This window comes from Onychostruthus taczanowskii, unplaced genomic scaffold (genome assembly GCF_017590055.1).
Source record: "Onychostruthus taczanowskii isolate IOZ18803 unplaced genomic scaffold, ASM1759005v1 scaffold91, whole genome shotgun sequence".
In the NCBI taxonomy this organism is placed as follows: Eukaryota; Metazoa; Chordata; class Aves; order Passeriformes; family Passeridae; genus Onychostruthus; species Onychostruthus taczanowskii.
The window spans coordinates 1,210,501-1,233,836 of record NW_024507105.1 but is presented as its reverse complement, the minus strand read 5'-3'; the positions used below and the strand labels follow the sequence as shown (position 1 = coordinate 1,233,836).

Here is a 23,336-nt window from a genome sequence, read left to right as displayed (position 1 = left end):
GCGGTGTGTGCTCCGTGCTGGGGGAGGGTCACAAGGGCATCCCCGCCATGCTTGATTTTCCCGCGACAATGACATCACCATGACGTCACCCCCGCGCGGCGCGCTGATTGGTTGAACTCGCTGCTCCCGGAAGGGACCGGAGGGGCGGGGGACGCCCCCCCCCCCTCCCGGGACCCCCGATCCCCGCAGCCCCCCGGACACCGGGGGGAGGATCCTGGGGGTCCCGCACCCCCGGCACCGGGGGCAGCTCCGCTTCCCTCGCTCCGCACCGGGGGAGGACCCCCACGGCGGCGCGATGGGGGCGGCGGCCTGCGGGGTAGGTGGGGGGGAACCTCGCTCGTGTGTGTCCCCCCCCCGTTCCCATCCCTTCGCCCTCCCCGGGATATCCCCGCTCCTCCATCCTCAAGGCATCCCCGGTGCTTCGCCCCTTCCTCGCGGTACCCCCGGCTCCGGGACCCCCTCCCCTCGCCAGCCCCGCTCCCATCCCTCTCTTTTCCGCACCCCCCTTTTCTCCCGGGGGGCACCCCCGTCCCTTCCCTTCGCCATACCCAAACCCTCATTCCCCACCCGCTGTGCGCCCCTCTCCCCTCCCTCCCTCTTCCCTCCCTCTCCCCCGTCCTGCTGCCGTCCCTCTCCTTTCCTCACCCCCCTTTTCTCCCGGGGGGCACCCCCCTCCTCTCCCCTCGCTATACCCCGGCCCCGCCATGCGCAGGGAGATGAACGGGGTCACTAAGAGCCGCTTTGAGGTGAGGCCCCGGCCGGTCCCGCGGGGGGGAGGCCTGGCCTGGCCCGGCCCGGCTGAGGAGGCGCGGGGGGGGCCGGGCCGCGCTGTGTGCGACCCCCCCTGAGGGCCCTGAGGGTCCTGGGGTCCCTCCCCGGCCCCGGCCCGGACAGCGCGGCCCTGGGGCAAAGCCTGTTTGAATGGGGCTGGGGTGGGGGGTGGAGATCGGGGGCGGCCCGGGGGGCTCAGGGCTGTGCCCCCCGCCTTTGGGGGGCGGTTGGTGTGACATTTCTCTCCTCCATCCCCATTTTTTGGGGGGATGTTCTGTCGGAGGATGTAAACTCCCGCGGGGGGGGTCTGTGAATGGGGCTGGGGGTGAGCGTGGGGACGTGGAGAGGGTCAAGGCTGTGCCCCCCTGGTTTGGGGGGCTGGTGTTAAACACCTACCCACCCCGTTTTTGGGGGTCCCCTTGGGGGGTCGCTGTGAATGAGGCTGGGGAGGGTCTGTGGGTATGGGGGGGTGCTCAGGCCTGGACTCCCGGATTTTGGGGGGCGTTGGTGTGAAACCTCTTTCCCCTCCATCGGTTTTAGGGAGAGGGTTCCCCCGTCTGATTCTAACTCGAGGGCGTCTGCGAGTTTGGGGGGTGCTGGTGTGAAACTTCTCCCCCTCCCCATTTTGGGGGTCTCCCCGTCTGTTACAAACTCCCGGGGGGCTTTGGGGGGGGTCGGAGCTGCTGCCAACGTGTTGCTGCGGGTGCGAGAGCTGCCAGCCAAGTTGATGATGGAGCAGGAGATGTGGGGAATCGCGCCTGGAAAACACCACAGCCTTTGGGGAGCGGGGCTGGGGGGGCTCTCAGAGGGGGGAAAGGAGCCCCCAGCCCCGCTTTTTTTATTTTTGGGGCAGTAGCAGGGGGGAAAAAAAAAAAAATTTGCTTACGGGGAGGTGGGGGATGGAGAGGACGGAAGGAGAGGAGGGTAAACAATGAGATCTATTCAAAGGCCGTGGCACAAAGCGGAGTGTGGAGCCAGGGCGATTCCAGCCGCATTGTTGTCCCAGCTGTCTTCCCGTGGGAGGAGGAGGAGGGGTAGGGAGGAAGGGCAGCGGCGGGATTTACTTCCCATCGCTGCGAGAGGATGGAAATCCCTGCTCGCTGCTTCTCCGCACTGCCCGGCCCGTGTGGGGGACAAAAAAGAGCCTGGAATGGTAAAACCGTGGCTGGAGGAGAGGGCTGTGATGGCGATGCAGGGGAAATGCTGGTTAGTGGTAAACTGGAGGGGCTCTGGCTGCTCAGAGATCCTTGGGGGATTCCTCAGCCCTGGAGTTGAGAAGGGTGCAGGGGAAATGCTGGTTAGTGGTAAACTGGAGGGGCTCTGGCTCCTCAGAGATCCTTGGGGGATTCCTCAGCCCTGGAGTTGAGAAGGGTGCAGGAAATGCTGGTGGTCCCACTCTGCACGTGGGATTGTTTTCTTCCTCCGTCAGATCCGTGTGAGAGCTGCAGCAGTGTCAGTTTGGGGTGGGCTCGGGTGTTTTTAAATGTAATATTCGTGTTTCTGTAGCATGCAGTGCTAAAAGCACTGGGCTCACCCTGGGAACTCCAGAGAGGAGCCTGCACATGAGCCCTGTGTTATCCAGGGTCATTGTGTTTACTGTTCTGGGCTCTTCTTGCTTGCACAGGTTTTTTAATTTATTTATTTTTACCCCCTGAGAGCTTTGTTTTTTATTTTGTACTGCTGCAGAGTGGCTGGATACAGGGTGAAAGCAGGTTGGTGACAGCTTTTGGGGGAAATGTCTCATAGGGCATCAAAATCCTTTGCTTCCTCAGCCTCTGTCTCTCAGTGCTGGAGTTCATTCCAATTTTGGGAGGGTTTTATCAGGGTTGCACCAGGACACGATGAACCCAATTCATTGGGGAAAAAGAGTGGGGAAGAGCTTTGTTTGGCCTGTTTTGGGTGGGGTTTTTTTCTTTGCTGGAATGTTATTTTCTTCTCATAGTAAAAAACAAGACAAGTTGGAAAACAAGCAAAATGCTCGAGGAGCCTTTGAGGCCTAAAATTAATTTTTAAAACCTATATTTATACAGGAAGAGTTGGTGTGTTATAGAGAGGCTTATTTTGAGCTACAAGAAGTGCCTTTAAACATCATCCTGTTTCTTGGCTGTTCTGGTTGCTGTGTTCTGTGGCTGCCCCATCCCTGGAAGTGTCCAAGGCCAGGTTGGGGAGGGATAACCTGGGACAGTGGGAGATGTCCCTGCCCAGGGCAGAGGTGGCACTGGATGAGTTATTCCATGATTATAAATCCAAGGAATCCTTCATTTCCTCAGCATGGATTATCTCTGACCCGCTCACCTGGATAACCTGGAAAGTTTTAGAGCTGCTTTCCTTTAAATTTGTGATTTTCCACTGAGGTTATGTCAGTCAGAAGAGTTTCCAAAATGTGTGTTCACGCTTAGATTTATTTTCCAGAGGAGCAGAATGGGTGGAAATTCCTCTGTGCTTCCTAGAAACCAGTTTGTGGTGGCTTTGCTTTGCAAGAAAGGTCTGTGAGAGTTCACACTTCATGGGACAGGAGGAGAATTGGGCAGAAATGTCTGGAGACTGGGAGGTGCTCTTCAGAGCTGTGGAATATTGTGAGGTCATGAAGGCAGTGGGTGTTTAGTTCTCCTCTTCCTCCTCCTCTTCCTCCTCACCTGTGGGTGCTGCCAGGGCAGTTCCCCTGGCTGAGCAGGGGGAAGTAGGGCCTTTGACTCTGGAATCTTATTTTGGGGTAAAACCAGCCCGATCTGGGGCTGTGACTAATATATTATGTCTGTTTCAGACTTGGAATAACGGGGGAATTGCAGAGGGGGAGGCTGGGTTGGGTTTGCACTTGGTTTATTGTCTTTTGTGGAGCCACGTAAACAGATTCCTGAGCCATTGTTGTTGGGTAATTCACAAATCCAGTCGTGAGGGGGGTTAATAATAATAATAATAATTCCTTACTGTAGGGATAAAATATGGGCAGAGCTCCTTAAATTGGACTTGCATGTGGGTTTCTGATTCCAGGAAGAGTGGAATTCTGTTTTTCCTGGGAATGCCATGGAGCATACTGGGATTAGTCCCTTTACAGGAGGCGTGGCCACCACAGAGAAAATCACCACTTACTGCAGCAAAGCAAACAAAAAGGGAAAACATTACCCAGATTGACTCCTAATTCTCTGTGGTGTCGGTTTCACGTGGAACATGCCCCGACAGATCCCAATCCGTGCTTATATTTGGGATTTCTCTGCTTCCTGCCTGATGAAGAGCAGCCAAATAACAGCAGAGAGGAGGGGAGGCATCTCCTGGTGCTTCTGAGTGGTTCCTGATGCTCTGGGAGGATTCATCTACCAAGGCCCAAGTTCTCTTGTCCTCCTGTGCCCTAGGATGTCACCTGCAGCTGTCCTGGGTTTCCCTCAGCCACCTTGTCAGGATTAAGTAATTCCAGTTGTTTTTTTTTTTTCTTCCTCTGACTGTGAACCATCCGTGTAGTCTCCTCTACATCCTCCAAACTACCAGCACACAAAAAGCTCCATCCTTTCCAGCTTCCTCTGGGAGCCTCCAGAGCCTGCAGTGAGCAGGAGCTGCTCCTGGCTGTGAAGTGTGTCTGTCCATGGGGCAGTTGGGCCTGGTAGAAACGACATTTTGGCAACTCCAGGGATGTCTCTGAGGAATGAGAGTCTGTGGTGAGCCTTGTGAGCACCTTCAGCCTGGGAAATGCATCGATCCATGGCATTTCTGTGCTGGATTCAGGGTCCTCAGTGTGAGGGAATTCTGACCTTTCTGAACCTCTGTAATTCCCAGCTCTTGTTCAGCTGTAGAAATGTGAAATGAGCTAAGCTGGATGCAAAATGGGAAACTTCAAATGCTCCAAAATCGAGCTGCCTTCTAATAATTAATCCTATCTGTGTTCAGAAATTGAATAATCTCACTGACCCTAATCCCATTTTGGAATCTGCTGCGTTTCTGCCTCTGAAATGCTTTTGCTGTATTTTCAGGGGTTTTGGATCTTTAGGACTGATCCTTTTGGGGCTGTCCCTGCTCCCTTTCCTGGGCTGCTCCTTGTGCTTCTGGCTGGGGCTTTGCTGTTCCAAGGAATGGAGGTTGTGCAAACAGAGGGAGACAAACAGGGCAGGGAAAACTTTGCTCTGACTCTCCTTGCAAAAACTGATGTAACACCATGGAATCTGATTTTATATGGGAAGAGAAACTCTTGGTGACAAAACCCAGGAACACCTGAGGTGGCACAGTTGAAACAGGTGGTTTTTTTGGATGGTATCTAACAATGTGGTCATAGATAATGAGAAAAACTGTAAAAAAAAAAGATTTTTGGGAGGGGGGTGTCCAAGCTGATAGATTTTCCATATTCCTGTTCACTCCTCCACCCTCGTTTATTTTTAATTTCCGTGTCGTGCCACATCACACGTAACACTTTTTAAACCAGGGCTTCATTTGGGCAGGTGAATAATAATAAACTGTTAATTTATTTGGTTCAAAGTGGTTGTTGAAATGATGAGATGGGAAGAGATGTAAACCACGAGTTGTGTTTCACACCCCCACTGTGCTGCTGCTGTGGCTTGAGTAGAGGGAAGAGGGATTTGGGGAGATTGGGAGCAAAACTGAGTTGTGCAAAAGGGGCTTGGCCCAGGGAGACTGGAGGGTCCACCAGGAAAATTGCTTTTGGCCTCAGCCTGTGTGACCCAAGAGACAGCTCTGGTGTCCCACATTTTTATTGCTATTTTTGCCCCAAATAGGATTCACTTCCTTTTCTCTCTGGCAGGGTTTGGGTGACAATGGGGATGTTGGCCCTGGCCAAGTGCTTTTACAGAATCCCAGCATATTTTGGGTTGGAAGGACCTTAAAGCTCATCCAGTTCCACCCCCCACCAGGGGCGCATGATTTTTTCCATGAGAAGGAAAAAGGAGAGGGTTTTAAACTAAAAGAAGAGAGATTTGGATGCTGGGAAGAAATTCCTCCCTGGGGGAGTGGTGAGACCCTGGCACAGATTCCCAGAGAAGCTGTGGCTGCCCCTGGATCCTGGCAGTGCCCAAGGCCAGGTTGGACAGAGCCCTGGGGTGGTGGGAGGTGTCCCTGCCATGGCAGGGGTGGCACTGGCTGATCTTTAAGGTTGCCCCAACCCAAACCATTCCATGATTTCATGTCTGACTCCACTGAGGGATTTCCTGGCTGGTGAACAGCCCAGGGATCCTTGGGGTGACTTCACTGGAAGCTGCTGCTTGGAGCAGCTCCTACAAGGGACATTTTGGGGATCCCAGGTGGCCCTGGGGACAGGGGCTGTGCCCGTCCATCGCCGCCTGCGTGGCGGGAAAGGGACTCAGGGCTGGCACCCACGGGCACATCCCATTTCTCTGGGACACCATCATTAATTGGGGCCTGGGACACTGCACTAATTACTGTTTTCGCTGGCTGGGAGCTTCCTTTGAGTCACACCATTGGGAAAGTCAGCCCTGGGAGGGTTTTATCCTCCCTGATCCGGGGTGAAACCTGCATGTGCACGGCCCTGGGGAGGAGCCAGCCCCCGCTTCTTGGGGTTTGGGCATCCCTGCCTGATCCCAAAGTTCTCCTTTGGGACAAACTCCCTCCGTGCCCTTCACACCTCAGCTCAGGTGGATTATTTTAGTTAAGTCACCACCATTTGACTTTATTTCCCAATATTTATGCCAATGATTCCGGCGTCTTCTTACATAATAGCTGGATACAAACCCAGCAGTGAAAGAACCACCTTATTACCAATAATAATAATAGTAATAATGATAATATTACCAGTAATAATAACAGAATTGCAGGTGTTGGGGAGGGGCAGAACTATAATTTTTCAAAGCAGCTTATTTGAATTGTGATGAGCCTCAGAGAGCTGGGTTAATCTTGGGTTTAGGCTGAAAATACTGAATCATGTCTCAGTTTTTGGGTTTGATTTTTTTTTTAAAATCCATTCTAAGTGTATTTGTAGTAAATTGTTGCTCTGCTAAAATGAGCTTTTAAAAAATAGAAATAAATGCTGGTAGTGGGTGTTTTATGGCCAGGGACTGTGCCACAGGCTGTCCTGGGAAAGCCAGGAAGTCTTTGTCTTATTTATACTCTTCCTTTTTGGGTCTGGATGTTGTTCTTATGGTCAGGGCTCTGTATTTAAAACCTTGGCAGGTGTGTGTGAGAAAGCAGCACCGTTTTCCATCAGAAATCTCTGCTGGGCCACCTCAGGAGTCACCTGTGAGGAGCTGGGCTTGGAGCAGCCCTGGCAGCAGGAATGGGTTGGTGCTGCCCAGCCCTTTCCCTGGCTGTGTCTGACGTTGGGGAGGTGTTTTCTTATCCAGCTCCAGGTACAACTGGTGGGGAATGAATCTGATTAAGTGTGAGCTGCTGGCTCCCTGAGCTGTGCCCCAGGTCCTGCCAGGGCCACCCGGGAGGAGCCGCTCGGATGCCGCCGGTGCCCGTTGGGTAACTGGGGGCTGGGGGGGCTGGACTTGGGATTTCAGTGGGCACAGGGAGGGGTTTGGGGTAGTTTGGGATGGTTGCTGTGGGGAGAACTGTGTGGCAGCCAGGATTGTGGGAGGAGAACAAAACAGGTGAACAAAAAGAGGCTGAATGTACCTGGCAGCGGATTCTGGAGGGGTTCCCTTTCAGTGGGATGCGGGCACGTGGCAGCTGAAATGGGAGTTGTGTTTCACACCCCCACTGTGCTGCTGCTGTGGCTTGAGTAGAGGGATTTGGACAGATTTGGAAGTAAAAATCAGTTGGGGCTTGGCCCAGGCCCCAGGGAGATTGGGGGGATCCACCAGGAAAATGGCTTTTGGCCTCAGCCTGCGTGACCTGGGAGACAGCGCTGGTGTCCCAAGTTTTAATTGCTGTTTTTACCTCAAATAGGATTCTTCTTCCTTCTCCTCAGGAGTTGTGTGAATGGTTTGGGTGACAGTGTTGGCCTTGGCAAAGTGCTTTTACAGAATCCCAGCATATTTTGGGTTGGGGTTTTGGTATCTCACCTGTGCCTATGGAGTTTTCCTTTCTGGAAGCAGCACGACCTCATCCCTTTGCCCATCCAGCAATGAGGGATTTCCCTCCAGGGGAAGAACTCCATTCCTGTGGGGTTTGACTGAGGTCTGGATCATTGCTGGTTAAAAAAAACTCAGAAAATGCCCTTTATTTAATGTGTCCCAAATGCAGGCTGGGCTCAGGTAGCTCCTCCATCCCAGCAGGAATTTCAGCTTTCCCAACCAAGCAGTGATGTGACAGTGCCCATCCAGCCCCCTGCCTATCCAGCTATTTTTAGGAATATTAAGCCTGTAATAAGCCTTTTTGGCCGGGGTTTATTTCTGTTTGTCCTGCTTAGTCAGGATTTTGCCTGAGCAGAGCTCGGGTTGGGAGCCAGAGGGGCGAGCGTGGCCAGGGCAGGAGGGCAGCACCCACGTTCCCATCCCTCCTGATCCTGACAGAGCATCCCAACAGCCACACTCGAGCCTGTGACAGCCTGGCCTCATCCAGCAGCCAGCCATTTCCTTGAAGACTCAATGCAGATTAAACTGGATGGGTTTTTAAATAAAATTCCCTGTGTAACTACAGGCTGGAGGGAAAATTCCCTCGGTCGGAGCTGCTTGTGGATGTAAACAACTTCATTCTTTGGATGGCGTCCTCTGAGGAGCCCTTGGATTTCTCTGTCACTTCACTGTGACTTATCTCTGCAGTGTAATATTTTTTTGCCTCCAGGAAGGCAGCTCAGCCTGCTCCAGCTGCTGCTTCCTGAAATCTTGTCCTGGGAAGGGAACTGATGTCTCTCGTGTCTCTGTTATTTGAGCTTTGTCACAGCGGTGGAATTTTTTCCCCAAATGAGCAGAACTCGAGGCAAGGTGTCAGTACATATTGACCATGTTTGTAAGAAGTTGTCTCAAAGCTTCACTGAGCTTTTCCAAAGGAAATGCTGAGTGAATTCCACATTTTTGCTGTTGTTTTGTGGTTCGTGCTCAGCTGTTTTCGCTAGACTGGAGTTGTGGGTGAGGTTTGCTGTGACTCTTGTCTTGTGTCAGTGACTGTACTGGGATTGTTCATCTCCATGTGGACCATGACAGATAATTCTACCAGAAATCTTGGAATTTGGGCTGGGAGCCAGCAGCCTTACAGCTGGAGAAACCTCCCAGTGCATCTCAGAGTCAGGGTTTAAACTCTGAACTAATTCACACAGAGCTTTCAGAACAGAAAAGACTTCTGCAGCTCAGAAGGTTCATCTCCAAAGTGTCTTGATACAGACTGGGTGGGCTGTAAACTCCAAAATATTCAAGCTATGGATGTAATCCTTCATTTCTGCCATCAGTGGTTGATTCCCTACCTTTCCCAACCTAAAACCCATTTCCAGAGCACATTATTTGCTCTCTAATAATTAATAATTGCAGCCTGTTTTCTGGCTTGGTTTGAATTGCTTAATTTCCTGTGGTTATGTGCAGTTCTGCAGGGTCTGGCCAGCATTTCCTCGTGGATCAGGGCTCACAGAACCCTGGAATATCCTGAGTTATAGGGGGCCCATGAGGGCAGTGAGGCCTCCCAGCAGCTGCAGTTTCATCATTACCCATTTGTCATCTCACACCATTTCTCTCCCAAAAATAAACAAGTTGGAGCAGTTTAAAATCAAAATATTTACTAATATTTAACAGATTATGATTTTAAATTCTGCATTGTTTCTTTGGCATTAGCCTTGCTTAGCACAGAGACATGCAGCACTTTATTGCTTGTGTTTCTGGGAATGTTTCTGCCTTTTATTTCCTGCCCACCTCTGTGGGTGTCTCTTGGTTGGTTTTGTGCAGAAATGGGTGTCACCTTCTCCCTTCCCTCCTGTGTGTCTTCTTGGTGTGCTTCCCCTCTCTGTGGTGCCTTTTTGTTGTGTTGGTGCTTCCCAGGCAGCCTCAGGCTCTCCAGAGGTGCCAGATCCTGGTTCTTTTTCCCTGGAGTGAACATCAAGGTGGATAATTCTGTCTCTTGCCGTCACAACTGACCCAGGTGCCTCCTCTAACCTCACAGCCACTAAATCCCTAAAGCTCTGAATTATCTTCATCCCTTTTTCTCCACTGAGCTTTGAATTTTGTGCTTTCAGGTGTTTGGGTTCAGAGTGGGCTGACACCGTTGAAAATTCCATCAGGAATTCCAGAGGCAGGATGGAGGGAATGGCTTCAAACTGATAAAGCAGGGCTGGATTGGATGTTAGGGAAAAATTCCTCCCTGTGAGGATGCTGAGGCCCTGGGATGGGTTTTCCAGACAGGATGTGGGCTCACCATCCCTGGAAGTGCCCTAGGCCAGGCTGGCCAGGGCTTGGAGCTCCCTGGCATGGTGGGAGCTGTCCCTGCCCATGGCAGGGGTGGCACTGGGTGGCCTTTAGAGTCCCTTCCCACCCAAACCCATCTGTGAGGTCCATCCCATGAGCCAGGAGAGATCCAAGTGCTTCCATGGATTTTGGAGCCTGGTCTGTGGCACAGCCACCCCAGATGAGTGGCAGCAATAATGCCACCAAGCTGTGTTTGTGCTGGAGCTGTTCACCCACCCTGACCCAGCTGCTGTCCCCTGTGCAGGGACACCCAGACACTGCCACCTGTGACCTGTCCCAGGTGACAAAGTCCTGGTGTGACCAAGGCCTGGCCAGCAGCTCTGTCTCCTGCCCTGGGAGTGGGGAAATGAGGGAATCAGCCTGGGCTGCTGTGGGTGGAGCCAGTTTGGCACATTTTGGATGTTCTGGAGGGCAAAGGATGAGTTTTTAAAGGAAATGGACAATTGCATGTTGTGCTGAGTGTGAGGCTGTGAGAGCTCTGCTTTTGGTCACTTTTGCCCATCTGTTTTCATAAACTTCCTCAATTCCATAGAGTTTCATGTCCTTGCTTGCTGTTCTGTTGTAACTTTTTCTACTTTCAGACTTGACAGCTGCTGCTAGCTCTGAGTTTTCTGCTCTTTCTAAGGCCTGCTTTTACAGCTTTCTGGAAGTCTTCTTACCTTTAATATTTCCCACAACTTTTGCCCATCTGTTTTCATAAACTTCCTTAATTCCATAGAATTTCAGTCTGGTTTGGGTTGGACCTCAAATCCCACCCAGTGCCCACCCCTGCTATGGCAGGGACACCTTCCACTGTCCCAGGCTGCTCCCAGCCCATCCAGCCTGGCCTTGGGCACTTCCAGAGATCCAGGGGCAGCCACAGCTGCTCTGGGAATTCTATCTCAGTTCCTCCCCACCCTCACAAGGAGGAATTTCTTCCCAAAATCCCCTGTGGCTTCACACAGCAGCACAGTTGCTCCTTGGTGGAGGATTCTGTCCTTGGTACAGAATTGAAAATTTCCATACAAGAAAAATGGGGTTTTCTGTGTCCTGTCCAGAATAATTTCTTCTTTTGGACAACACTTGGTATTAAAAAAAGATAAAAGAGATGTTAGGAGAAGCAAACTTGGGGCATTTTGTTTTTATCCCTTGAAGCATTTTGAAAGCCTGGAAGTCTAGAATAGCCACTGACATTTTTTCAGAGCTTTATTTTTGTATGGACTTGCCAGAAGGTCCCCATGTCCGTGGTATATTTAGCTGTACGTGCTGCCATGACTTAGCAAAATCCCAATTCCAGCCTGTTTTCACCCAGCCTCTGCCATCTGAGCCTCAGCTTTGAAGGAATGCTGGAGAAAATAGGTCTGGAGATGCATCCTGGCTCTTGCCAGCCTTCCAGGGACAGGGAATTCCAGAGCTGAGGTTCTCCCCTGGAGCCCATCTTGCCTGGGCCCTGGCAGGGTTTAAGTCCAAGGACTATTTTTAGTAAGACAAAAAACAAACATTCCTTTAGATTAGTGCTGGTCAAAGGGAAACTCCTGCAGAAAGCAGCCTGGGGATGGGATTTGTGCTGGGACTGAGGTGAGATTTTCCTCTGGGGGGTTTGATGGGCAGAGTTCTCTGTGATCAGGCAGAGGAGGCTCCTGGCTGCTTCTGGAGTCTCTGTTTTAACCCTTCCTGCCCTTGTTCTGCTCTGGTTCCTTTTTGGAAGTCTGTTCCTGCTCTCTGATTGTTCCTTTAATTTATCTGATCCTTTTTTTGGGAGGAGAGTCCTGATTTGAGGTCTGGACTGTGGTGGGAAAGGGTTTGGATCTGTAACCGGGGGGAAAGGAATCACATCTCCTTTTCCATGAATAATTCCTTTGCATTCCTCCTCCATTAGAGCTCCCTCCATGATTTCCTCCATCTCCTAATCAATCAACTAATCAATTTAATTAGCTGCTCCTGCCCCAGATGTGCAGGTGCTGCTCTCCCAGCCTTGGGAATGTCTGTCCCCACCCACTGTGGCTCCAGAGTCACCTGGAGATGGGAGGGAAGAGCCCTGGGAGCTGTGTGAGCTGGGAATGGCAAAAGCTCTGTTTAATTAGCAGCAAACTGGGCTGAGAGTTGCCAGTCTGGTTTCTGCTCAGGACTTGTGATGTTCCTGGTGGGAAGTGATAAAAGGGTCTGTGGGGGGAGCAACACTTCTGCTGGCTGGCATTTTGGGATGGAAGTTTGAGAGTTCCCACTTCAGCACCGTGCTCGGGCATCTTGGGATAATTCAAAAGGAAACTGGGATTTGGGAGAGCAGCCTTGACTCTGAAATCCTGGGGTTTGCTGTTCTTGAGGGGTGATGGTGTTCCTCAATTCCCAGTTTTCCATCACCAAATGGAGCATTTAAAGGGTCATTCAGTGGCAGCACATTGGGTTTTTACACTGGATTTCATGTTAAATTGTGGTGGGATTGGATCCAGGCTCAGGTACAGGATATTTGGGAGGTGATGGGATTGGATCCATGCTCAGGGACAGGATATTTGGGATGTGATGGGATTGGATCCATGCTCAGGGACAGGATATTTGGGAGGTGATGGGATTGGATCCATGCTCAGGGACTGGATATTTGGGGGGTGATGGGATTGGATCCATGCTCAGGGACAGGATATTTGGGAGGTGATGGATCCTTACTCAGGATGGATATTTGGGAGGTGCTGGATTTCCTCCATGACAAGACAATACCAAATCTTAGAACTGTTTTTATTTAGATTCTTCTCAAGAGGCTCATGAGGCTTTGCTCTCTGTTTTCTTTGGGACTCCTTGAAAAAGAGAAGTTTCTCTTGTTCTTAGAGTGCCTGGGATGCTTTTACCTGGTCCCAAAGTCCATTCCAGGTGCATCAGCTGGATGTGGAGGGATCCAAGAACCAGCTCTGGCCTCACTGCCTTGGCAGAGCACAGAGCTTTCCCAGCATTATCCCTCCTCCCGGTGCAGCACCAAAGATCTCAACTCCTTTTAAGCTATTCTTGGTCAATTAAAATTCAGTCCTGTTTGTCCCACAGCTCCTGAGGGCTGGGAGAACATTCTGAGGCACCTTTTCCATCACAGAAACCAACCCTGCTGCACCTGCACCTTCCACCTCTGTTTTTTGGATATTTGGGCTGCTGGATCCTTCTTCCTCTCCCCTCCAGCCCCTTGGCCAGATGTTTGGTCTGTAAAACCTCCCAGTTTTGATGTGTGTACCCCCCGAAGTGCTGAGAGAGCCTCTCCAGTCAGTGCCAGCTCACAAGCACATCCTCATTATCATTTACTTCACTGGAACAGCTGCAAATCTCAGTTTATATTTCATCTCTCAATCCTTGCACCATGCTCTAAAATATTTTGATGTAATGCTCCATCCAGCTGTGGTCCAGAGACTGGAAAGCTGCAGCACAAAGTTTATCTGTTAGGAATTTCCTGGCCTCATTAACCAGCCACTGAGGTAAATCAGGGTTTGTTCCCTTGATGTGGTGCTAAATTGTGCCATTTTTTGTGTTTGCAGATGTTCTCAAACAACGATGAAGCTGCGATCAACAAAAAACTGCCCAAAGAGCTGCTGCTTCGGTGAGTCCTCTCTGGACACCGGTGGGTTGTTATTTGCAGCCAGGATTTTGCTGCTGTGCTCCAAAATCATGAGCTTGGATCAGGTCACTCATAAAGCCAGACCCAAACAGAGGCAGGTCAAAGGTTTGTGTCAGCAGTTTGTGCTAAATGGGATTCAGTTTTGGGGTTGTAAATGCTGCGTTGGTTTGCTGGTTGTCTGTTTGGTGAATGGAGGAGTGAGGATCCTCTCACTGATGCTCCTGGTGAGGATGGGCTGATGTGGAGAAGAGGATTCTGCTTCTCTGAGGGGTTGAGTTGAAAGCTGAAGTGAATCCCTCTGCTCCAGTTATACTGGAATGGACTTTGTCCTGTCTCATGTCAATAGGAGCCAGATGTTCAGCTCCTGGCAGGATGGTCCTGTTGGCAAACACCAAACAGATCAGACCTGGTGCATTTTTATTGTTTGAAAGTCCTTTAAGGTCTCTGTGGAAAATTCTGCCCCGTGGGAAGCAGGAGGGGAGTGTGGGGGTGATTGTCCCTCATTTTGGGCTGTGGAAGTAGAGCTGAGTTTCAGTGCTTTGAGCTCAGGTGTTAGGCTGGAAATGGGGAAAGCAGAGGCAGGGGGAAGCTTGAATTATTAACAACAACAACGTCCTTAACACTGCAGGAAACTGGTTCTGTCAACACCCAGTGACAGTGAAGTCTGTGGGGAGGGAAATGTGACTCAGGGAATGCTGCTGGCTCACGTCTGGAATGAAAGGAGCAGGGAAAAGGGATGACTGTGTTTAATTTTCAGTGCACTGGCTGCCCTGGAAGGGTATTTCCCACCTGCTTCAGTTGCTGTTTCCCACCTGATCCCATTTCTTTTATTCCAGTATTCCTCACCCCAGAGCACAGTGTGTGGCTGTTAGAGCCCTCCCTGCTGCCAGGGTGGATATTTGGAATTGGGGCCTGGGAAATGATTGTCCATGTGTGTGGAGATCCCTGGAGAACCAGAACCTGGGGGTGAGGGATGCCTGTGGGAGGAGCAGGATGGAGTCCCAGCCTCCACAGGAGGAGTTTGCACAGGGATTTGCAGTTGGCAGCTGCTGTGCTTGTCCTGAACCATGGCTGGGATCTGGAGCAACAAAGGAGTGGCAAAAAATTGTCTTTCTGGATTTTCTGAGATGATTTTCTGGTGGGAGCAGATAAAACAAACCTGGGGTTTTTCTCTGTGCTGAGGTGACAAGACAGGAGTTGTGAAGAGCCCTGATGGGTGAGGCAGGGAATCTGTATGGCACTGGGAGTGTGGGGAATAGAATAGGGAGAAAAAGCTTGGGTGAAGGCATGTAAATGGGATTTTGCATGGATTTCAGGGGAAGGAGAAGTGTGAGGGCATGAGGCTCCCAGGAGCAGAACTTCTCTTGGAGCTGGGTGAAGTTTCTGAGAGATAGAAGTGGAATAATCCTGAGTGGAGCCAGCAGCTGAGCTTTGGCTCATTGCTGTGTGTGTGTGGAGGTCCAGCCACCTCCAGAGGTGTCCCCTCCTGGCTCTCAGCTGGCAGGGGACAGAGCTGGAGCAGGTGCAGCAGTGCCAGGACATGGATTGGTCACCACCTGCTGGGGCTGGGGCTGCCCCTGGATCCCTGGCAGTGCCCAAGGCCAGGCTGGACAAGGTTTGGAGCAGCCTGGGACAGTGGGAAGTGTGACAAGAGTGGCACTGGATGAGCTTTGAGGTCCCTCCCAAGCCATTCCCTGACTCCATGAACTCTGCTGGACAGTTGGAGAAGGATTTGTGGTAGGAAGGAGGGAAAGTCCTGCATGGAGCAGGGAATTGCATCAGGACAAGCCCCAGTGTGGCTGAGTTCCCACACTCCTGCCCTGTGGAAATGTCTGTGCCTGTTGTGTCCTGCTGTCCCTGGTCATCCCAACCTGCTGGAAAGCAGGGAATTGTTCAGGATCTGGTGGAACTGAGGGGAAATCAGGAGTTGATAAATGTTTAAAGCTCATAAGTAATGGTTTGGAGAGCTGGAATTCACTGTTAGCATACTGTGAAAATTAATTACTGTGCATTGACAGTGCAGCCTTTGAAAGAGAAGCTTGGATGGGTTTTCTGCAGGAATCTCCTGTAAATGGGTGTCACTGTGTGCAGGACAAAGGCTGGTGTGTTTGGGCACTGCTCTGTGAAGTCCTGTCCCTGCTCTGGGCACTCTCAGACAGCCTTGGGGTCCCCTGTGTGTGGAGTGAAAGCTGCACTTAGGCAAAATAAAGAGGAGGAGGATGTGAAAGGGGAGAACAGCAGCCTTTGTTATCCCTAAAAGTACAGGGATGGAGCAGGAGAGTGGTGCTCCTGAGGACATGGCCCTGTCCTGTGTCTGGGATGCAGCAGTGACATCCTGTTCTGCCCCACCTGCAGTGGGGACATTGTCCTGTGTGTCCAGAGAGCAACACAGGGTGGGGATGTCATAGAATCCCGGGATGGTTCGGGTTGGAAGGGATTGTCTGGTTCCACCTGCCATGGCAGGGACACCTCCCACTGTCCCAGGCTGCTCCAAACCTTGTCCAGCCTGGCCTTGGGCACTGCCAGGGATCCAGGGGCAGCCCCAGCCCCAGCAGGTGGTGACCAATCCATGTCCTGGCACTGCTGCACCTGCTCCAGCTCTGTCCCCTGCCGGCTGAGGGGACACCTCTGGAGGTGGCTGGACCTCCACACACACACAGCAATGAACCAAAGCAGCAAAAAGCAGAATTTCCTGCACTGCTCCCTCCTTCCCTGGCTGCCCCAGCTCCTCCCTGGGCAGTGACTCCCAGAGGTGAATCCATGCTCCCTGTTGGCTCCAGCTGTGGTTGTGTCCCCACAGGGACATCCTGTCCCTTTTTCCCTGCATTCCCACTGCTGTTGGAAAGGTGCTTTCCTTCCCTGAGCCTGGATCTCCTGGCAGAGGTGGTCCCTGCTGCCCTCCTGAAGGAGGTGGCACTCCCAGTGTGACATGGGGCTGCTGCCCAGCTCCTGCTTGGCCCCAGCAGGAATTCAGCTCTTCCTGCTGGGTCACAGGCAGGTCAGGCAGTTTGCAGCTCTCCCCTGGCCTAAGCAGCTTTGACTCCGTGCTCTGCCCATCCAGCCCTGCCCAGCACATGCCCAGGCCTGGCTCTGCCATGCCCACTGCTGATTTATCCCTGGAGAGCTGGAGTTGTGCCCCTGGGGAGCTCTGAGTTGGCAGCAGAGCTGTGATGTCTGAGCCCCTGCCCGGCCCGTGGGAGCAGGGCTGAACTGGGATTGAACTGGGATGCTGGGGGGGTCGCTGGCACAAACTGGTGTTGATAATTTTAGAAGGCTGAAGGTCTAAGCTGGCTCACCTCGGAGCCTGCAGCATGCAGGGATTTCATGAGAGTCTTGACCCTAATCTAATTAGAGCAGCAGTGGGAAAGTGAGGAGTCCTAGAAACCCCTGAGTGGATTAAGAGGTTGAAACCTGAAAATAGCTCAGAGTGAGTGTGTTTTACCCAAATTGTGCAGAGCTGAGCTGTTCAGACAAAATCAAACATGTAGGGAGTCCCTTTGCAGTGAGACAATTTAATCTGCTGCAAATCCAGATTTAATTCCTGTTTGGGAAGCTCAGTCTGCCTTCATCTGTGATCAGTGTTTGATGATAAAGTTAATTTTGTGGATTATGTTCTCCACTGTGGACTCTGAAGAACAAAATCACCAATGTAAAAGGGCTCACCAGGACAGGAATCCTGTTTGGGTGGAAAAATAAACGTTCCAGCACAGTGCCTTTGGGCCTGTTAATGCAGAATTGGGAAAAATCATTCAAGCAGTGCTGATCAACCTTCTGCTGCAGCTCAGTCACTGCTTGTTTGTGGGGTTTGGGGTATTTTAGTGTTGTCCAGGAGTTCCTTGGAGTGGGAAAATCCCATCCTCAGGGCTGCAGGGGAATTCTCAGCTGGGGTCATGGTGCCTGCTGCTCTTCCTGGTCCTTGGGTAGCACCTGGATCCAGTTCTGAAATGATGAAAATCCACAACCAAGGAGTGCCTGCTGTGAAAAAAATCCTTTTTGCAGCCTGATTGTGCTGAATCACTGACTCAGGGTCTTGGACAAGTGCAGGAGGAGCTGAGGGAGCACTGGGCAAGTCCCTGGAGCTCCTGAAAGCTGAAATCTCTCTGCTGGGGAAGGCAGAGGGATGAGGGTTTGGTCAGGGGGAATCCCTGTTGATGTGTGGGCAGGCTGGCAGGGGAGGAGCAGCAAGTGGAGGAGAATTTATCCCAAATCTCCCAGCCCTGAGAGAGGGATGTGGTGATCACTAACAGTCTGGGATTCCCATGGAGTAGGGAATTTTAATGAAAATAGAGACAACTTCCATAGTGAGTGACCCATAGAATTGGAAGTTTTATTTTCTCCTATGACAGGAATTTTCCCCAGCTTCTCTCATTTCCCTGCCTTTCCTGGTATTGTTGTGCATGGACATGGTGCTGAATAAACCCTTGGACACCAATAAATGACTTTTTGGGTTCAGAGGGAGCCTCTTCTGTAGGCAGGGAGGATGGAACTGCTCTGAAATCCAGAATTTGGGGCTCCTGACAGCATTAAAATGCACTGGGCTCTTCTGCAGAGCTTTTCCCCAGCACATCACTGTCAGATTTGTCTCGTGGTAAGATCAGAAGTGCCTTGAACCCCTTGGATCTTAACCCCTTAACTCCTTGGATCCATGAGTATCCCTGGGAAGTGCATGAGCACAGGAGGGAATGTTCATCCTGATTTAGCTGGATGCTGCTGTGTGATACCTTTAGCATCAATGTTCTGATAAATAATCTGCATTTGCCCTCCATCAGGAACACCCTTTCCACCCAATATTGGTGTTTCTGCAGGGCTTTTTCCATCCCTGCTTCTCAGGATGCTTGTGGCTGACAACGTTTGCCTTCCCTTTTGTGTGGCCTTCAAGTTGAAAATAGTAAATTAAAACATTAAAGCACATTGTGGTTGAACTCTTATCTTATATTGCTAAAACTCCAGTTTTATAATTGTTCCCAAAGGGAGCAAGACCTTGATGTCCTCCCACCCTCCACTTGACCTCATCTGTTTTGGGACACAATTGTTTGAATAACCATAAACCACCAAATGACATTGAAATCCCATTGAATTTTAGACATTATTGATACCTTGGTGCAGACTGGGAGCTTTCCATGGGCTGGGTGCTTCCTGCACCCACAGCTGGGAGGGTGTGATGTGATCCCCAGGGCAATCCTGGCAGTCTCAGCTGTGTCATTCCTTTATCCCAATAATAGCCCAGCAGACCTGGGCGTTGGCCGGGTCCCTGGGGTGTGCCCTGACCCTGGGTGCCACTCAGGAGTGACCACAGTGTCACTGTCCCTCCTGGCTGGTGTCATTGTCCCTCCTGGCTGAGCACATCTGCCTCTGCCACTTCTGGAAGTGCAAAATCCTGGGATGCTTTGGGCTGGAAGGGATCTTAAAGGCATCCACTCCCAGCCCTGCCACTGTGCCAGGTGGCTCCAAGGCCTGTGACACTTCCAGGGGTCCAGGGACAGCCACAGCTGGTGATGGGGGGTGGCACTGCCCTTTTCCTGGAGCTGGTAATGAGGGATGGCACTGCCCACACTGAGGGATGGCACTGCCCTGATCCTGGAGCTGGTAATGAGGGATGGCACTGCCCACACTGAGGGATGGCACTGCCCTGATCCTGGAGCTGGTAATGAGGGATGGCACTGCCCACACTGAGGGATGGCACTGCCCATTTCTGGGAGCTGGTAATGAGGGATGGCACTGCCCACACTGAGGGATGGCACTGCCCTGATCCTGGAGCTGGTAATGAGGGATGGCACTGCCCATTGCTGGGAGCTGTTGCTGAAGGTGTTGGAGTGTTAATTCACTCGTGTGCAGTCAGAGCCAGCCCAGATCCCTGCTGGTGCTCCCTGTCCTGGCTCAGTGTGGGGCTCCTGCCAGGGTCACTTGGGGTGAGCAGTCACTGGTTTGGGTCAGGACCCACTCCAAGGTGTGAGGTTTCTGTTTCCCAGTGGCTCCATGGCCATGTTTTGTTTCCATTTGGGAACTGCTGCCTCTGCACTTCCTTTCACAGTTCAGCTTTCAGCCAAATCACAAAGAAGTTTTGCTGTCCCAGTCCTTTTTTTTTCCCTCCCCCTGCCTCCCCCCTTATTTTCCCTGTCCCCTTTTGGTTTAAATGTCAATAACCTATAAGGTATCTCTTATTTCTGTTCCAGAATTTTCTCTTTCCTGGATGTGGTCACTCTGTGTCGTTGTGCTCAAGTTTCCAGGGTAAGAACATTCCTCTTTCCTGGTGGATTTTAGCAGGAGGTTGGATTTGGGTGACAATCCTCCCTCTCCAGGGGGGTTGGGCCAGGGAGCTTTGTGCCACTCAGCTGGGGTTATTTAGTGTCCCCTGGAAGTCCTGGAAAATTCCCATAGCACCAGTGAAGGGGAATTCTGAGCTGGAGTAGCATTTTCCAGTGTCCCAGGTACAAAGGGGACAGGGCTGATGTTTTGCCCAGAGCTCTCCCCTCAGGAGCTCCCCAGAGAGCTCACCCTGCTGAAATCCCCAACATGGGTTGAGCCCAAAATGGCATCCTGTGGGTTTTGGTGGAAATTTTAATTCCCAGAGATGTTGCACACTCAATGAAAGTTCATTTTCTCCTTGGATGTAGTTGGAGTAAGCATGGAAATAAAGTGAGGGGTTGTTCTTATCCTTCATGGGCTTCAGTTAATGACACCCAGCTTGGATTATTTGCTTGGGACAATTCCTAGAGCTGCACTGGGAAGTTCTGGAGCTGCCAGATTTATTCTGGTGCTTTTTCCTGCCAGTGTCTGGTAACTCCCAGGGGAAGCAGCACAGCAAGGGCAGGGTTGTGATCCAGGGAAGGTGTTGGAGTGCTGTGTTCACCATCCTGGCTGGGGGACACCTGCACAAACCCATCAGTCCTGGCTCCAAACCTCAACCACGACTGATTTAATTACTCTAAGCACATTGGAATTTTAAAAAAACTGCTTAAACATTGTTAATTGCTTTAAAAAATTACCCTCTGTGGTGTCTGGGCATCACAATTGTCACCTGAATAACACAGGTTGTGCAGGGAAGGAGCTCCCAGCTGAAATCCAGCAGAGCAATGTTGGCCAGAATGGGCTCCCAGGGATTCTTTGCCAATGTCAGGGTGTTCTCCTGGCCTGTCCCAGCTCCTGTTCCCTGGCACAGCACAGGGAGTTCCTGCAGGGATGTGCAGGAAGGTTCTGGAACGTTCCCTGCACTGCCCATGGAATTATGCAGCCACTGGGGCGTTTCTCACTGCTTTTCTCCAGACCTTGAAACAAACATCAGCAGTGAGGTTTAAACCCCAAAAACTCAATTAATGCTCAGTTCTTTCATCTGTTGTAACTCTGCACTAACTCCTGCCCAAGAGCTGCTGCTGTGTGCTGGGGAGGAGCTCGGTGCAGGTGGGATTTGGGGTGGAAAATCCCCCTGTGTTTACCCCTGGCTCCTGCACAGTGCTGCCTCCTGGTTATTACAAGATCCCCTTGTTTACCTTGATGATGAAACTGAAACTTTAAATTCAGCTCTGTGCTCCCCACCTGGCTGAGGGCACAGCAGCCACCTCTGAGTTCCTGCCTCTCCTTTGGAGCAGGAACCATGGGAGATTTTGGTGATTTAAACAACACCCAAACCCTTTGGCACTGCAGCTGTGGGGTCCCCTGGGGGACTCACTGTGCCCAAGTGTCCTCTGAGGTGCTGGGGAGGAAATTCCAGCCAGGAATGTGAAAATGCCAGAGCTCCAGGCACTCTCCTGGCTCACACCTGCACCTCCCAAGGGAGTGGAAGCTGCCAGGGCACCTCTTCCCTGGCTGGGAGACTCAGAATTCTGAGTTTGGAGGGCACCAAGCTCCCTGCCAGTGCTCCTGGTGCCTGCTCAGTTCTCCCTGCTGGCTGCAATTACCTGTTGCTTCCCCACCTGGGACAGAATGTTGTTTTTCAAAGGAACAAACTGTGACTAGGTCCCCCCTGACCCTTTTTTTTTTTTTTTTTTTCATATTAACCACACATTTACATTTTTTCCCCTGATAAAGGCATGGAATGTTCTGGCCCTGGATGGCAGTAACTGGCAGCGAATTGACCTGTTTGATTTCCAGAGGGATATTGAGGTATAATTAAGTGACATACAAACCTATTTTTTCTTGTTAAAATGTAATTACAGCCTAGAATGGATTAATACTCCCAGTGTAACCCTGTCTACCTTCCCTGGAGATAGAAATAATTAATTTCAGTTCTTCAGCTTCAGGGAGTCTTTTAAAGTCCTGGCAATCCATTCAGCTTTTGAAAATGGACAGAGTTCTATATCTCTAGCAAGACTTAAAGGTTGTAATGGAAGGAAAGTAGTTTTTGTCTGTTCTGAAAAAAGAAATTAATAGAAAAGGTAATTTTGGGTGGAAAACTGCTGCTTGTATGGAAGAGAATTTAAGCAACTGCTCCTTGCACTCAAATCAGACCATGAGGACTGAATATTGAATCATGGCCTGAAATATTTGTATCTTTAATATCAAAAATTGAAATTAAAGATGATTTGGGAAGGACAAGGTCCAAATTGTCCCTAAAAGATGCAGCTTTGGAGCTGCTCTATTGTAGCTTAACCTATGGGATTTGGATTCTGCAGCAGCAGTGGGGATGGAGGCTGAAAATTCAAATTGTCTTAGGTAGGAAAATGGGTGAGAAAACCCCCAATCCTTAAATCTCTTCTCAGGATTTTTTATCCAGTTTAAAACAGGAGGAGAGAGATTGAAAACATTTCACATTGGAGGGAAATGAGGAGTGTGTGGCATTAACTTGTGGTAGACAGAGGCATCAAGGAGCTGCTGGGTGAAGGTTCTGACCTTGTGGGAAATCCACCCCTGATTTTGCAGGAAAGTGTTAAAATAATCCCTTTGTGCAGCTGAGAGTCAGGGGTGAGGAGCAGGAGGTGCCACTGTCACCTGAGGAGGGTCTGAGTGGCCTGGGGGAAGGAAATGGGGGATTTTGGGTCTTCAGAATGAATCCTTCCCCTCACAACGTGCCCTAAAAATCCCAGAGCCATGGAATTATTTATTTATTCAGAGTGGAGTTCTCAGGGTTCCTGATGTGTGGAGTGGCAGGAGGTGGGACTGAACAGCTCAGCCTGGGAGGAGGGAGAGGCTGGGAGTACAAACCAGGCTTTTCCCATTCCTCAGTGCTTTTGGGGTGGTTTTCATGTCCCTGCACATCAAACCTGTGTTCTTGCCTAAGCCCAGGCTTCCCCTCTGAAAACAAAATTTGTTGTAGCTCACCTCAAAGCTCCTGCTGGACATCCTCAGGCTCTGCTGTAACAGAGTTAAATCCATCAGCCCGTGGAAATTTATGAAAGAAACATGTTTGGCTCCTCTAATTTAGCAGAATTTGTAGGCTTGCTGTAATAGAGTATAGAATATAGAATAGAATATAAAATTGAATACAGAATATATAGAATAGAATATAGACTAGGATATAGAATTGAAATTAGAATATAGAATTTAATATAGATTTGAATATAGAATATAGACTAGAATATAGAATAGAATTAGAACTGAATATAGAATATATAATTTAATATATATTTGAATATTTAATATAATATAGAATAGAATCTAGAATACATAGAATGTAGAATAGAATATAGAACTGCAGAATCAGGGGGTGTTTCAGCTTTTCCAGCCTTTTTTCAGGGCTCTGGAGGTTGAGCTGCTTCCGTGGTGTCCCTAGAGCT

The 23,336-nt window shown here is 50.6% G+C and overlaps 1 protein-coding gene across 3 annotated transcripts in view; it reads left to right on the top strand.

Moving 5' to 3' along the window:
- The first annotated feature begins 121 nt into the window (after positions 1-121).
- Positions 122-23,336, top strand: part of FBXL20 (F-box and leucine rich repeat protein 20) — a 36,548-nt gene continuing 13,333 nt past the window's right edge. For 2 of the 3 annotated variants that reach the window (XR_005954270.1, XM_041426615.1), the window contains exons 1-4: positions 698-746; positions 13,547-13,608; positions 19,800-19,854; positions 21,652-21,726. Coding sequence is in view for 2 of the 3 variants with exons in the window: in XM_041426615.1 (XP_041282549.1) it covers positions 705-746; positions 13,547-13,608; positions 19,800-19,854; positions 21,652-21,726 (234 nt within the window). In the remaining variant the exon portion in view is untranslated. Of the gene's footprint in view, positions 317-697; positions 747-13,546; positions 13,609-19,799; positions 19,855-21,651; positions 21,727-23,336 lie in introns of those variants that run through there. The other variant, XM_041426616.1, reaches the window with a different exon arrangement.